Source organism: Aulonocara stuartgranti (assembly GCF_965226115.1).
Source record: "Aulonocara stuartgranti genome assembly, chromosome: 11".
Taxonomy (NCBI): domain Eukaryota; kingdom Metazoa; phylum Chordata; class Actinopteri; order Cichliformes; family Cichlidae; genus Aulonocara; species Aulonocara stuartgranti.
In genome coordinates this window covers 12,882,815-12,899,564 of record NC_138947.1, presented here as the reverse complement: position 1 = coordinate 12,899,564, position 16,750 = coordinate 12,882,815, and the positions used below count along the sequence as shown (strand labels likewise).

At 39.7% G+C, this 16,750-nt stretch overlaps 1 protein-coding gene across 2 annotated transcripts; it reads right to left on the bottom strand.

The window, feature by feature from the left end:
• Positions 1–2,237: 2,237 nt before the first annotated feature.
• Positions 2,238–14,462, bottom strand: snx27b (sorting nexin 27b). 2 transcript variants are annotated; one of them, XM_082552561.1, is made up of 13 exons: positions 14,023–14,462; positions 10,172–10,403; positions 9,769–9,961; positions 9,314–9,378; positions 9,113–9,217; positions 8,942–9,020; positions 7,360–7,523; positions 7,181–7,270; positions 6,554–6,703; positions 6,298–6,426; positions 5,051–5,110; positions 4,892–4,954; positions 2,238–4,753 (listed from the first exon to the last, which is right to left on the bottom strand). In XM_082552561.1, exons 1-13 carry the CDS (start codon positions 14,352–14,354, stop codon positions 4,709–4,711), a joined length of 1,707 nt encoding a protein of 568 aa, XP_082408687.1. In that variant the 5' UTR covers positions 14,355–14,462; the 3' UTR covers positions 2,238–4,708. The 2 variants fall into 2 exon arrangements, with proteins under 2 accessions (XP_082408687.1, XP_082408686.1); XM_082552560.1 differs by having other exon boundaries at positions 4,906–4,954; positions 14,023–14,461.
• Between the last annotated feature and the right edge of the window lie 2,288 nt (positions 14,463–16,750).

Sequence of the window (16,750 nt, the reverse complement as noted above, 5' to 3'; positions counted from 1 at the left end):
GCTCTTGCTTTGCAATTTTTTTGCTTATGTGGGAAAAATAAGGCAGGGAGACAATCTAAAAGGATGGCGTAATCGCTGAAATACCATTTTGTCTTGTATTTTAATAAAGTTTAATTGATCAAAATGTGAAAAAGCTGCTGAACTCAAATAAGCTGAAACTTGTTTTTATAGTTCACTCACTTGCCAATCAGCTTTTGCCACAGTCAGCATGACAAGCAGGAGCTGTCAGGTTGCCAGCCCATAATAGGTTTTCCACAGAAGCTCACTCCTTACTTAGATGTAAACTGAAGAAACCCACCAGTGCAGCGAGAATATGCAATATGCACACACATACACAGACTTAGACAACCGAGACAGTAAGGGTGATCACTTAGCCACTGTAACAACACTTATCTATTAATATTTTCACTCTAAAGTGTTGAATTTTATATATCAAAATTTATCTATAATTCAGAATGTACATTTAGTGGCCACTTCATTACGTACAGCTTGCCTTTACTGGGTTGGACCTCTTTTACCTTCAGAGCTGCATTAATTCTTAGCGGCATAGAATTAACAAGGTGCTGGAAACACTCCTCAGAGACTTTGGTCCATATCGATGTGACAGCATCACACAGTTGCTGCAGATTTGTCAGCTGCACATGCATGATGTGAATCAACACATCAGAAGGTGCTCTATTAGATGGTGTTGGTAACTGTGGAGACAGTGAACTCAATGTCATGTTCAACAAACACGAGATGATCTGAGCTTTGTGACATTGTGTGTGAACCGGCTGGAAGCTGCCATAAGAAGATGGTCATAAAATATCATTACACATCATTACACCACAGGCAGCACCCAGAACTGTGGATACAAAGTAGGATGGATTCACGATTTCATGGTATTTACACCAACTTCTGACCGTAAAATCCAAATGAGTGCTGCTGTAGCTCATCTACTTCATGTGCTGCCCTCAGAGGTGCTCTTCTGAACACCTTGGTTGCAGCAAGACGTTATTTTAGTTACTGTTGCCTTCCTATCAGCTCAAAGCAGTCTGGCTCTTTTCCTCTGACCTCTGGTATCAACGAGGCATTTTCACTGGATATTTTCTTTTTTTCAGACCATTCCCTGTAAACCCTAGAGTTGGTTGTGTGTGAAAATTTCACTAGATCTGCAGATTCTGAAATACTACCAGCCGTATCATCCTCCAATTTTAAGACTTCATTTAGTTCACTGAAATTTGGACTTAAAAAACTGAACTTAAATTATCACTGAAACTAAGCAATTTAGCTAAATACCTAAGTGACTCTTTCCATTATATGTCACCAGTCATCAGAGCCATCATATTATGTGGGTGGGATGTATCAGGGTTGTGAGATACAAATGCTTACCCATTAAAAGTAAGTTTTTCAGGCCTGCTGGTGAATATTTTACAAAAGGTGATCAAACCTTCAGAAACAGCTCACCTTTTTATTTTAGGCCAGCCTGTAATCTTTCATGCTGGAGGCCGTTAAAAAGCTCTCTATAACAGAGAACAACACTTGGCACTGCTCCAGCTGTGCAAAAAGCATTTTCAAGCAATCAAAAGAAGCTTCACAACACGGTTGTGGTGTGTTGCAAGCAGGGAGACGCAATTCCTTGGAGGGAAGATGAAGAGAGAAGCGCTTGGGTCTTTTTATGTTTTTATATCAAAATGACAACTAATTTCACATGCAATAAATGCACAGAAGCTGAAAATGAGTGTACACTCCCATCAGCAGTGGATCTACTATTAGAATAGAGCTTAATTCTTTTGTGAAGTGTCTTCCTCAGAAACTAATCAGCACTCAGGTCTGAATACTTCCACGAGGTCTCTCAGGACAGATTTTCAGACCAAAGATTTTTAGCTTTTCAAAATTCACCCATTCCAAGATAATTTTCAGTCACCACCTCACCAGCAGCAATCAATACCTATTAATTACTGGGTGCAGACACTTGATGCAGGTCGATATGTAACGGCTATCTCGCTGCCTGTTGGGTAATTGTCTCCCAGATCTCATTATAAGATGCTGGAGTTGGGGAAAGAAGAGGAAGCCGGTGAGGAGAGAAGAGGAAAAGAGGAAGAGTGGAATAAAGACACGGGTACAGGTGTAAAATCAACTTTATAGGATAAATCTGGCTCTGCCCACTGTGGGGACTGTCTGTTACTTTGTGATTTCCGCACTCCTTGACTCAGCTCCAAACACACAACGTTAGTTGCAAATAAACAACAACCAACTTTGCATCAATAAATCGGTTTATTTAAAAGAATATGTTACAATTTATTACAGTAAGCGATGTAACCAAACACTTGCTTAAATTTTACATTTCGACATGTCAAAGGCTCTGTAGGTTGTCATTCTCCATCCCCTTCTTAGTGTGACGCTCATCAGCTGAATTTAAAATCGAATCTAACTGTACGTGACATCTAACTTCAGTCAGCATGAGAAAGTGTGTGCACGTGTGTGTAGGGGGTGGATGGGTGAGCCCATGGGCTTGAAGGTGGGGTGATCAGGCGATGCCAGACAATCGACTGTGTCAGACATGGTTCAGTAAGCAGACACGAATCCTGGGGAAATGTGTTCAGCCTTTAAGACTGCACATTCAATCTCTCAATTCAAGGCTCAACACATTCAATTAAACCTCCTTTCTACCCTCACAAAGGTGTGCTGAAGCTCATTAATCACCCCAAAATGCTTCCGTGAACAGCGCTATCACGATAACGAGGACTCTTAGGTAGACTCACTGATGTAAATTTAAAGCTCCCTACTGTCTTGTAGATATCTTTAATATTAATGCTATTAAGCCAGTGGCATCATATTCTGTTTCTACAACCTATAATGTGATTGTTTTATAAAATTGCTGTTGACTCAGAAGAAGCTTTAATTTAAACCTAAGAACAAATCTCAGCTTTCAATATATTGATTTTTAAAAATACCTCTATTAAGATAATAATAACTGAACATGCCACTCTTCTCTCACCTTGTAAAAGCAACTGGTGTAGAAACAACCATGTAATATTTGTCCGACTCACTGGTAACTTTCAAAATGAAAAAAGTGCAACACATTACGATTTCATTAATAAGGATGCGAGATCACAAAATTGCACTAAGCAATAATAAATGTTTAATTTCAGCCATCGCAGCGCCAGGTTTTAATGACGCAATGAATTGTAATTTTTGTTTATTTGTCAGGCTCTGTATTGCACCATCAAATAATTAGGTTCTAGCTCAATGCAAAATTGTTTTGATTACATTGGAACTTGAACTGGGCTCATTTAGAGATGGCATTACAGTGTTGAGCTTTACCTTTTTGAATCATCGGCTGGTAGGATGTCTTTACGGGCTGCGCACTGTAATCCTTATTTTGTCAAATGGTCGAAGGATAAAGCCATCGCTTTTTTGTTCGGAGACTGTCATCCTGTTTAACCCGAATCTGCAGAGAATAAGTGATTCAACAGCAAAGCACCAGCTACACAGATAAATAGTGCTGCATAGAAAGGCCATTTGAATTACGGGCCCATTATAAATCTGGTGGGAGCTCTCAGAAAAAAAAAGTAATAACTGCATGCTCAAGAGCCGGCAGGAGGACAAGGACCCCTGCTGCCTCTTCTGGGTAAAGCACGATGTTACGTGTCTGAGCGGAGCTCCGCATCACCGCTGCTCCACGATGGCCGTAAACATTTTGCATGGTGTGTTCATTAAAAAGATTACCTAAGAGTTGAATGCACAATTCTGCACACTCACACAGTATATAACTGCACCGTAGTCAGTGATAAACGTAGACCTGTACTTATTCCATTATAATTCCATCTATTGCCCTTTTACATTATACTATGCACATTTGGAGGTCAATAATACTGCTGGATAAAGTGCAACATATGTCTAAGCATTGATATGCACCCAAATATGAAAAAAACAAACAAACAGCCTATAAAGAAAATCTGCGTTCTTCATCCCTTCTCTCATTTGTCACATTATTAATGCAAATGCAGTTCGCAACACATGGAAATTAATGTATGTGACGTGGTTCAGCTGTAACTTACTTTATCAGGGCTCGACTCTGGTTTGCCCCTTCTCTCTTAGCTGATGGGGTTTTCTGCATATATTAATAACACGCATGGAGACGCAGGACACTGAGGCTCTAATCCATAAACTGAGAAGCTAAATGTCTTCCTGTGGTCACCCCTCCGAATCAGTGATTAATGTGATCTTGTGGTCCCCTTTCTGAGGGCAGCTAACAACTTTTACTTTCCTTTCTTTGTCCACCAATCTTTTCAGCTCTCTTTTTCAAGTAGGACTTCTTAAAAGAAGGTTCAAAACCCCGATCGTTTGCACGTCACATTCCACTTCAAGTCCCTGCCAATAAGAGGAAGGCTCGCATGAATCCGTCACTTTGATTCTGTAGGCAGCTCGTTTCTTTTCAACGGAGCTCTGCTTAATGCATGGTCGCGATGTGCTGGATTCGAGAGTTCTGGTACACAAGTCTGTAGTTTATTTTTTTTTATGCGTCTGTTCATTCAACGTGTTCATCAGCAGATGCTTGTTGGTTTGCATGTAAGGAGGAGCTTCTCATGTTGAAGTTGATGGAGTTTAAATGACGTCCGAGTAGTTAACAGCTGATTTCTGGTGGGTATGGGGGGGAAGGTCGGGGCCAAAACTGAGCTGAGGTGGTGATGGCGATGTAGTTACGAGGTAACGATCTCCCTTCCTAGGTGCCCCCATCCCTTCTGTGCCTCAGCAGCTGGAAAATATTCTGTTACAGAAACAGAAACCAGGGGTAAAAACCACAAGCTTAGACACAGAAGGAAAAGAAACTGTATAAAACACCAAAACAAGAAAGTAAAAGGATTATCACTGGTATCAAACTGGACAGAGGCAGGCAAAGCCTTACCTTGCCACACATACCATCTTTACTGCAGTTCTTATTGTCCTTGTCTGTAGCCTCCTCTTCCACCTGAAGGCACAGATGCATTATTTCCGTAAGTACAGGACAGAAGTAAATGGCTTGTATTAGAGCAGATTATTCTGTAAAGAAGCAGAAGGGCATTACCTCCTTCCTCCATTTCAGCTCACAGAAGACTCTCTCAAAGCACTCATGCATGTAGTTAAACTAAACAATGACAAAGAGAAGCACAGATTTAGACTGGCGTTTATACGGTTCTCTCTAAAACAGTGGTGTCAAACATAAGGCCCAAGGGTCAGAATGAGCCCAGCGAAGACTAGAATCTGACTCACTGAACAGCTTTAGAAAATTTGACGGAGTGCATAGATTTGAAGTTTTTAACTGTATTTAATACGTTTTACAGCTTTTCCTATTGATACAAACTGCCCAACCCCCATTAGCTTTCATGTTGAATTAAAGTAATTAACAGATAAATAATTAAATGACATAAATGGTCCTGTTTTTCAAATATTAATTAGTCAGCAGTAAACTAACAAAACCATTATATTTTATAATTACAGGACAGTCTGTGCAGTGAGCCATTATACCCTTTTCTCTAATTTTACACATCTATCCTGTATTTTTACTGGCTCGGCCCACTTGAGATCAAAGTGATTGCATGTCACCCACCATATAAAATGAGCCTAACATCGCTGCTCTAAAAGAGTAGTAGAAATGAGAGTCTCTTTCTTTTCTTTACAAGGAGTTTGATAAGAGCTTTGATACCACCTTCTTGTACTTGCCTGTAAATATAGTTTAACTTACATCCACCAACTGGTTAACTTATCTCAGCATAAGCACACTTTATAAAGCAACAGTAACTGGTTCCCAAAGGCTTTAAGAGCTGGTGAAAGAAGATGTGTTGTAACACAGTAGTAAACAAGCACCTGTACTAACTTTTTTTTAAAGGAATTCAATTTAAAATGATGATTTTTCAAGATTCGGTACAACTTCTCGGGTATGTTTTTGTACTATTTCCAATTAAATATGGGCTTCTTCTTTTCAAACATTTTTTTTGGTTAATTAGCAGGTGTATCTGGCTGATTTTATCCATACAAACAGGGAAGTTTGCTATGATGTAATGTGTAAGTGAACTAGGCTCACTACTGCCACTACTTTTAAAAAAAATAAAAATTACTGGCTGCTTGTGTCATCCTCTTATTTACTGTAAAGGCATACAAGTGGTGTCTACTCAATAAAATATCTGCATTTACCATGATCTGTTCCTTCTAAATATAGCAGTAACTCTCCTCATCCTGAACTTTTTCTTTTAGAGTTCTTTACAATTATTTCATTTGTAGCAGTATTAACAAATAAACATAATATGTATGCAGTGATCTGTGTGTGATCCATACATTAGGAGTAAATATCTTGACCCAGCGTGGCTTCTTCTCTCCTCGTGCATATTCAAAGCAGAAGGCCATGCCCTCTTCATCCGTGTCCCACCTCTGCATCTCCCCCCAGTCAAATGCAATCACCTGATTCTGGAACAACACGAAGGCTTCAGTACACTCACCCTGTTACACAAGAGGTATAGAAAAGGCAGACACACACACACGCACACACACACACACGCACACACACACACACACAGCAAAGAGTAGGCCTTGCCTCAAGCGTCCCCTCCTCTGTGCAGGCGTGCAGCTTGAAGTGGTGAATACTGATGGCCGTGATCACGTGGCCTTTACGTCGAGAGTCGCAGGAACAGTGGGGGAATATGATCTCGTTGTAGCCTTCGCAAGTTCGCAATAAACTCAGGTACTGTGAAAAAAAAGAGGGAGAAGAGGCAATGTGAGCTAAACATTTTTCACAAACTGAAAAACAAGAGGATGCTCTGCAGCTGAATGAAGTTTAGATGCAGGGTGCATTTTTTAACTGTGAAAAAACACTTAAGGCTATAAAGCAGAGTGCAGTTATTCTCTGTAGCCTGACTGATTTAGAAACGGGATGTGATTATTTACCTGCTGGAGCAGCTTTAATCTCTTCAAATTGGCGGTAATTTACTGATGCTCACTCACTTATTCACTTTCAGCGAGCACATTTTGCTGGCAAGAATGTGTGTCTGTGACACACTCGCTCTTAGACTACTTCCTTTTTACACTGTGGTATATCACTCAGTGAAATAAGAATGAAGCAGTGTGACAAAGTGGACGACACACTCAGATATAGTGAGAATACAGTGTCTCTGTATGTGCATGTTACTCTCAAACAGTAGCGTGCTGTATATAAAAGGCTCACCATGGACATCTTCTTCTGCTCGGCCAGCTTTTGGAGCTGATAAGACTTCTGCTCAACTTTAATGAAGCCTTTCTTCACATCATCCACAGCCTGCAAAGAGGTCAGACAGGAGACACAATTAAATACAAAATCCACTAAGCATACCAAACAGAGCAGACAAATACACAGTGTGTACGCACCTGGTGAAAGAAATAGTTGACAGCGAGCTGGTTGTCATTAAGCAAAATCTCCTCTTCTGTGGTGAAGAGCCACTTGCGTAGGGTGAGACAGGTTCCTGGGATCGCTGAGGTATAGTTCTGTACATACAGTTTGTGGGGGAACTCATTGGGGGCAAGCTTACGTACTAAAGAAGAAAGAAGACATGAAAGAAATTTGTAGAACATTTAACAGCACAAATCCTACCTCCTAAGACTTAACTGTACTTCTTCCACAAAGATGGATACCATCTATGAACCAAAAATCAATAGGGTTTCATTTAAGTTTATATAATTTCATTTTATTGGATATGTCAATAAAGTCACATAACCTGTGCTGTATTTTTTGTGAGGCTAGCTGCACAGGAAGGTCAGTTTCTTTGTCAGTGTGTCAGTCAGTTCGACAGACATTTGTACAGCAGTAAATCAATTGTCTTTTGTTCAGCAACTGCCAGAATGATGGCCATGAAATTTAATACAAGCACTACGGGGGGAAAAAAGACTGGCGATCCATTAGAAATGTTCTTAATAAAATAACGATAATTTGCATGAAAAACAAACAAACACAATTCTTCATAATAGGTTTTATTAATAAAGTTTCACGAGCTGCTAATGTGGTTGTAGGCTTGTTACTTTCTGCTTTGTGATACAATGTTGTGACAGTAACCAAGCCATACAAAACAATGCAACACGAATAAGGAAAAAAGAAAGGCAAAGCAAGGTCAAAAACCAAAGACAGCGATGTTACTGTGAAACCAAAGCTAAGGATCGTTTCAAGAAACAGATGACGCTTCTGAGCCTTCTGAGACAGAATAAATCAGGCCACAGTTATCTACACCTACAGCATAAGGAGTGTAACTTTACATTACACTACAACATTCTAAAGTAAACACTGAAGTAAATGTAACTGATGTTAGAACTGCAAGACAAATGCTTCTTTTTACTTGTGAAAGATTCCTTCGTGCTGCTAAACAATTTCCTTCCTAGAGTTTGGAAAAAAAAAGTGTTGTGTGGGTGTGGAAGAACAGCACAAGTGCATACACTTGTAATTATCAGTTCTTCAGCTGATTAAAAATAAAACGGGGATGGCTTTCTTCACATCACTGGGGATAGAATTTGCTGATTTATTCCTTGCAAGAAAGAAACAAATTGAAACTTTAGTGGATACACACAAAACTTTCATTCTCATCAAATATAACTGGTTATTGCTAATGTTGTGGTGCATTTGTCCTTGCTGTAATAGACACAGGTCATAGAGAACTTTGTGCATTAAACAGAAATGCTACTACTGTAGTTTTATTTCATTTTTTAAATTAGGCACAAACAACACACTAAGCTTTGTCAAACGAATGTGACATCATTATAAATGCCCTTACAAACCATATTATGAGCATGATTATTCATGTATAAGGTATTTGCTTCTAGATGATTATAAAAAAAAGGTGGCTGCATACAGATATTTTCTTTTCTGTCACTTGTTAGTGATCACAGATAGCAACTACAGCAACATTTGTGCTATGCTTTAGCAAAAATGCAACCTGTGCTTGAGTTACCTGCCCTTACTCACCAAAGGTGTGGTTGATGACCTCAAACAGAGCAAAGTAGCTGGCTGTTACACTGTCCATCTCTAGCTTCATAACAACAGCCTGAACGCGAGAGATTGCCACAGAATGAGAGTGAGAGACTGAAATAATGTTGTGGCTATAGTGGGGACAGGACTGTGTTTGTGTGGGTTTACCTGATAGACCTGGTCTGTAGTTGAATTTTTGCGAACTCTGACAGTGAGTGTGGTTTTATCTGGCATCGCTATTCTCAACTCCACATCCGACACACCGTTATAATTCTAGGTCACAGCAAAGACAGCCAGAAAGACAGACACAGTGTAGTGAGTCACAGGCGGGGAACGGGCAAAAAGACACGTTTATTTTTATTTTTTTACCTCATCTGATTCAGACAGGAACTCTTGCATGATGTCACTTTCTCCAATGACTCGGACAGAGCACACTGCAGATGAAACACACATTATATTAGATACAGTTTTTTTTGTGTGTGTGTGTAAGTGAAATAAAAGTCATTATACAATGACATCTGCGACTTCACCACCTGGCCATAAAACTGCTTAGCAGTCAATTGTCACATTAACTCTGAGCCTCTGAAAATGGTGTCCTGTTTATAAAAATGTGTGTAATCCTTAAAGAGGTCATGCAAATGTTTTGGAAAACTGAATAATCACGTGTTGTTTGTTTGATTTACAATCAACCGTGGTGGCGTTCAGAAGCAAAACTACAAAGCTGTATCTTTGTTCCAAACAATATGGAAGGCAACTGTAAGTGGGCGAACTGTTTGTGTGCTAGCCCTATGAAGAAAGCCTGATTCTCCTCCTCTCTTCCTCACCTTTCTCTAGATATTCCTCCAGGCCTCTGCGTCGTGCGTCCAGCTGTTGCTCTGAAAGGGAAAAAGGCCATTTTCCAGGCAGCTTGGGGAAAGTAAAGTTAGCAAACTCCCTCTTCAGGTTTTGGTGTAGAATCACAAACTCCCGGTAACGCTTGGAGCACAGCTGTCTGCCTGCCATGTACACATTATACACCTGGAAGAGTTAAAGTGGAAAAATGAAAATGAAAAGGCGGTGATCTTTAGTCAACAGTATTTATAATATCCAGAACATTAGGTTGCTCATAGACCTGAATATAAACATCTCATGAATGTAACAATCGCATAAGCCTTGAGTTGTGACTGGCTGCGTCCAACTACAAAAACATTTTTATCCATCCGAGTGTTTTTGCACGAGTGTACCCACCACAAACTTTTCATGGTTGAGTTCAGTGTGTTTGTAGCTGGGAACAGAGATGGGCACTGCCTGCTTGTCGGAGTAGTCGTAACAGGACTGGGCCGACCCGTCGTCTCCGGGATCCAGGCAGTCGGCCTCCTGGGGAGGAACGGACAGCACGGCCAGCACCAGCTCTCGCTCACCGGCCCGGATCAGATCAACCACCTGCTTGTGTGTTGCTCCTTCTACGTTCACCCCATTGCTGTTGAATAAAGAGATTTATATACTAGAGTGGCAAGCATTTTCTTTTTTAATATTCTTAAGGTTAACTTTCTATTTTTCATAAGCATAAAAGAGTACAGAGTTTTTTTTCACTGAATTAGGAAATACAATAGTGAAAATGCAATTATAAATTAATGCAATCAAATAATCTAAACAGCAGCCTTTAATTACCAGAGACTTGAATCAACACACAGACGGCATGCTGTTAACACCAATGAGAAATGACTAAGTGCTTCATGACTGCAGGGCTGTTATATTCAGACAATTTATCAGTGCCTTGTACTTTGCTTCTTCTCTCTCAGGGTAGAAGTTTAACACATGAAATTATAAGATTCACAAATAACAAGAATTATTTGAACTGCTAAACAATATAAAAATATTGAATGAAATGGGAAACAGCAAAAAAAAAAAAAGGGGTTCAAATAAGAGTTACTGGTGCGCACATTGTAGAACTTTTGCATCATCTCTTTCAGAATTGAGACCTTTGGTTATGTCATGAGCACAGCTGAAAGTGAGCGACACTGGGTGTGTGCACTTTGGCAGTTGTGTCAAACGGAGTGAATGACAGAGCTGTAGCAGCCTAACCCGTAGTTAACTTTGCTCCAAAACCATGTCGCCTCATCTAAAAGCTCTCAGCGACACCACTGGATATTTCTCACACTTTTAAAACAAGCTCCAGCGTAGGCTGGCAGATAAAGGCGGTATTTGAACGAGGCCTGAATGAGATTCAATAAATTATTCTGTGTTTTACATTCCAGGACTTAAACAACAGCTTGGAAATATTACAGTGAATGAGGAATCAGGCCAAACTTCATTTGAACATTTTCCAAAGACTACAGAAGCCAGCAGCGTTGTAAATGATATTTGCATAACCTAAATGTAACACAGTCAGTGGTTTGGGGGCAAATTCTCACATTAAGTAGACATAGATGAGCTCTGATCATCTAATGTGAAAACACATGTTGTGATAAATACAGGATAAAGTGTGTTAATATGCTGTTAAGATACACTTCGAGCTTTGAGCAGAAAATAAAACCCAATTCTAGGGTTTAGTTGACTTAAAAAACACATCACCACAGGGTGACATCTTTTAGGCAGCGTGATAGTATGCAAAAGGTTTGAGTGTCCTAATTCACATTTTATAAACAAGCACGTTGTGAGAAGCCCACAAATGTTTCACTAACTTATATTAAAGACAACCACTGAGATGGTAACAAGCCAGGACAGGAAATGCAGGAAATGCTTCAACTGAATGAATACATATCTGTTATGTTTGCCATGCTGGCATTTAGATGGAGGGTTGAAGCCCGATGAACATAAGCTCTATTTTACCTACAGTGGAACAAAATAGCTACACACATGTACTCAACATAAAGAAGGCATTCTGAGCCAGTGCACACATAGCAAAGCTGGGAATGATGATTATGTAGGTAAAAGTAAGAAAAGACTAATATGGAGGATACAAATATAACAATCTTGCAGGTGGAGTGGGAGAAAGCGCAAACGTGTCCTACAAGAAAAAATGCAGACCAAGCATTTTGGCAGCTCTTTCCTTCCTGCAGCTTTATGATGATATAATAAGGACCTGACACAGAGGCCTTTGCACCGCCACTATCAGCACTTTTGACTATGATAAACACTTTACAGTAGACACCCTTCCCATGTGACAGATTTCTAGTTCTGCTTTTATAATTGAAATTACTAGTATGTGTTCATTTTGTTTTTGCTGCAGCTTAAGGATTTATTAGGTGACTTTATGCACTATGCAGTGTTCTGTACTTCATGTATAAATGTTCAACCCCTCACACATAGTTTAAAGGCCAAATTAAAATGCATTTGACACCTTGAAAAGTGTTTAAACAATATATATGACCTTTATAATAAAACAGAATGCTGAAATAATTATGCTAAATAACACAAACTGAATTTAAGTCTGAGAGGAGGAGCTGTTTATAAAAGTGCAAATAAATAAAAATACTCAACATGCTGCAGCTAGTATGCAGCCACTCCAGTGTGAATGTGAGTGCTTAGACTCACTTTACTACTTACTTGTATTAAACTAGCAAATGTTTAACCAGCCAATCACATGTTAATTAAGCACGATGAAGAGGACCTGGTTAAAATCAAGTCACTAATGTTGCATGGCTGCTAGCGCCAGACTGGCTGTTTTGAGTTACTCAGAAACTGTAGCTCTTTCAGGATTTCAGGCAGAAGCATCTCAAAACAGACATCCAGTAACTGAAATGCTTTGTTGACAGCAGAGGTCAGAGAAAAAAGAAAGTCAACAGTAACTCTAATATTTAAGTCACCAACCGAGGATTTTCGATGACCACGTGGTTTTACCGTTTTTTCTAATGGTTAATTTCAGCATCATTATGTGCCACCTTACAACCTTCATATAACCTCAGGCTGCCATGGTCCCAGTTTTCTTTTTTTTGTGTGGTTTTTCAAGGTTAGGATTCGTAGTGCATATATTTGTGTTTGGGTTGCTGTTTGGCTTTTATTATTCTAGTCTTCTTGACTCCTGTTTTGTTTTCTTTGTTATTCTAAACCTGAGTCTGACTTATTCTGTTCCTGTTAAATCTTTGATTTCTGAGCTCACTTCATGTTTTTCTAAGTAGTAGTTTTACATTGTCTGATCCTGCATTTTGAGTCATGTTTTCATTATTGTCCCACACTGTTAAAGTTTAGGTTTTTTTTTAATGTATTATGTACACTCTGGTCTTGAAGGATACTATGTGGCTAGTAAATTTAATAAGTGTACTGTAGCTTTACATGACCACTATATACCATGCTAATAATACTAGCAGAGGGGTATCTTGTATATGATAACAAAATGATCAGGCACACATCCACATGCTGGCACACAGAAATAATGGGGTCAACAAACTGCCAGGTTACTGCAGGCCATCCATTGACACAGCAGTGTGCAAAAGCCAGCCAATCAGAAAGTGACTTTGAGAGGACAAAGCCAATCAGAACTGAACTCAAGGCATCCCTCCCTCTCTGCATCATGGTATTCCATGCACACAGACACACTGAAGCATGAGTACTGATGCTGATGCTGTGTGTTACTCCACACAACAACAGTTCAACACACACTTGAACACTTCAATGCCAAATCAACCAGGTGCAATAATCCTCAGTGCTAAGTAACATCTAATTCAGTGATGCTGATGTTAAAGATGTGAGCTGGTTTACCATTCATGATTTGTGTAAACAAAGTGTTTCATTGATAAATGACCCACACTGCATCTGCTTAGGATGATGTGAATGTGCACAGGAGTGAGTTGGAAATATCTGGCATGCAGTGGATGAGAGGAATAGATTTCAGTGTGACGTGAATTTCTAATGATCCCCGGATCGTTTCTCTCTGACACACACAGACACTCCTTTCATTGGGATGAACGGCTCTTCTGCAGGACCGGTGTCACAGTGCATGCACACACTGGCACCTTAGTGTTCCCAGTTTGACTGAATGATGCTATAAAGTCACGTTTGCCTTGAGCTCACTGCGTGATCGTCCGGAAAGTGAAACAGGTCATTTTCATCACTTACGTTATAAGCAGCTTGGAGAGAAGCTAAAAAACAGTACTTACACCTCAAGAATCCGGTCCCCTTTCGAAATGCCGGCTCTGTCGGCGGCACCCCCCGGAAGGACCGCACTAACATGCTGCAGTGGGGCGTACAGTTCTCCGTTGATGCTCCGTAATTGCCCTCCTTCACTTACTTGCCCCCGAACGTTGAACCCATAGCCGGAGTCAGACTTCACTATCCGAACCAGCCGCGGGCCTGAAGTAACGGTGGTTGCGGTCTGGCAGCTGCCGCCGGTGCCCGGTGTAACGTTACCGCTGCCGGAGCCGTTACGAGAAGAAGGGTGAGGTGACGGAGGGACCGGGGAACAAATTTCTTGCCCCGCTACGTCCGCCATTTTTCTGCACTCACTGTATCATCCAATCAGATTCGGCTACAACATTAAATATCATACAAACATTAGCTTGTAGTAGCAGGCTAATCAGCTTGGCTAGCTAACTGAATGAGGTAAGCCGGAAAAAGCCGAAATCTTACGATGATTCGCGAGACCGTAGCAGGATGCGCGGGAGGCGTTCCATGTCGACCATCAGAGACGGTTTTTTTTAGACTGACCGTTAAGTTACTTGAGTAGTGCACATAATTGTGTCGAGAGCAAACAGAAGTCTGCAATTTCTAAACTAAATCAGTGAAGAAAGAGATCAGACCGTAACTTTGAGTCTCCTAAAATGTGATTCCCAGACTTAACACGGACCCCACAAGAAAACTCATCACTCCCAAGTTCGCTTTTGTTTAATATTTCACTGATAAATCCCTGATTGAGATGTTGAGAACACATGTCACTGCTTAAATCATGGTCTAAACTATCAATCCTTGTAGTTACAGTGTTTTTTTTTTCCTTTTTGTAGAACAAAAAGAGCCCTTTTTGTAAACGTCTACATTTTTTTGGCATATTTACAAAAGGCAAGTCTATTTATATAGCACCTTTCAAACACTACACAGGGACGGATCTAAAGAAATTTATTTAGGTTTCATGAGATTAGGATGGAAAAAAGGGGTGGAAAAATCAACAACAATCAATTACACGTGATGCATTCTGTAACGTATTACATATGGTTAAAATACATCAAATGCAGTAAGTATACACACGTTTCATATAAACATAGTCTGCAACTTTTTCAGATCTGTGGCAAGATCTGAAAACTGCTGCCCATCTAATCTGACTGAGCTGGAGCTGTTTTGCAAAGAAGAATGAGCAAGGATTTCAGTCTTTATGTGCAAAGCTGGTAGAGACATACCCCAAAAGACTGGCAGCTGTAATTGCAGCAAAAGGTGGTTCTACAAAGTATTGACTGAGGGGGCTGAATAATTACGCACACCCCACTTTTCAGTTATTTATTTGTAAAAAATGTTTGGAATCATGTATGATTTTCGTTCCACTTCTCACATGTACACCACTTTGTATTGGTCTTTCACATGGAATTCCAATAAAATTGATTCATGTTTGAGGCTATAATGTGACAAAATGTGTAAAAGTTCAAGGGGCCGAATACTTTTACAAGCCACTGTATGCAATAGTATATTACTTACACCTTATATTATCTAGAAAAGTTTGGGATCTTACTACATTCATTCACAAAATCTGTTCTTAGTGACGATGCCAAGGATTCACGCTGAGTTGGGGAAAAAAGGCTTCAAGTACTTCTCCCCTTATGTATGAAATCAGCACCAGAATGAGCTCCATTTGAAGGAATTGTTTCTCTGAGTGAGTTTAAACAAATACTTCACATTTTACATATCCAAAGATTTGCATGTAAATGTTTTGATGGACTTTTTGACTACACTGCTGAACTTGTTGTTGGACTTTTCTTTTGTTTATATATGTTTGAGATCACTGATGTTTTATAATTCATAACATTTTACGAGTGGTGTATTTTAGTGCTGTTTTTATCCAGGTTACCCTTGTAAATACGTTTAAAAAAAATCTCATTAGATCTTTCCTGGTTAAATACAGTAATAATAAACTAATAATAATAAATTAATTAAAAAAAGTCATCTTGGGGAATCACTGCTTCTGTCCTGTCGCTCTTGTTTCTTTGACCTTCCTTTGAACCAGTTTATATGCTGCATCATCCATCACCTGCACCCTTTTGCATCCTCTATTCTCCTTTCTCCTCCTTACTCCACAGCACATCCTCCTCTATCACAGCCAGGCCACTACTCGCTAAGATGTTTATTTATTCACAATTTGTTGTAATTCTGTCAACCTCCAACTGTTTAAACAGGTCTTACGATATATTAGTGTATTTCACCTGTAAAAAACTGAATGTGCTGCAATGAAGAGCTCACTAACTAGATACTACAATAAAAGTGAAAATAAATGAATAAAATAAATGAATAGTACATAAAGTGAAGCAGCTGAATACAATAAGTGGCTTCATGTATTAAAATAGCTCTATAAAGCAAACTGTACCAGAATAGAAATAGCTGACTAAATTTAGTAAAACGACAAGCACAGTACATGTCAGAAGACATTAAAGGGACTCAGTATGACAGCGTGTAAAGTGTAGTGACAGAACAGATCATCCTCTGCTAGACAGATGTGTTTCTTTTTTAAAGCGGTATCACACAAGGTATCAAAGATTTCCAGTGTGTGTCCTGAAGGAAGCAGAGCTGAATCAGACTGTTAGAGAAATGTTTAAATGCAGCTTCACAGAAGAATGTGTCCATCACACCAATCTAACATTTTGAACAAATCATCCAAGTGTAGCTGAGGCAGGTCGATTCAGTGCATAT

Excerpts from the sequence above, each read along its gene's own strand:
- snx27b (XM_082552560.1), bottom strand. The coding sequence starts at position 14,354 with ATGGCGGACGTAGCGGGGCAAGAAATTTGTTCCCCGGTCCCTCCGTCA. Across the intron at positions 10,404-14,022 it reads GGGGACCGGATTCTTGAGGT|CAATGGGGTGAACGTAGAAG; the intron begins GTAAGTACTGTT and ends TTTATTCAACAG. Across the intron at positions 6,704-7,180 it reads AGCAGAAGAAGATGTCCATG|TACCTGAGTTTATTGCGAAC; the intron begins GTGAGCCTTTTA and ends TTTTTTTCACAG.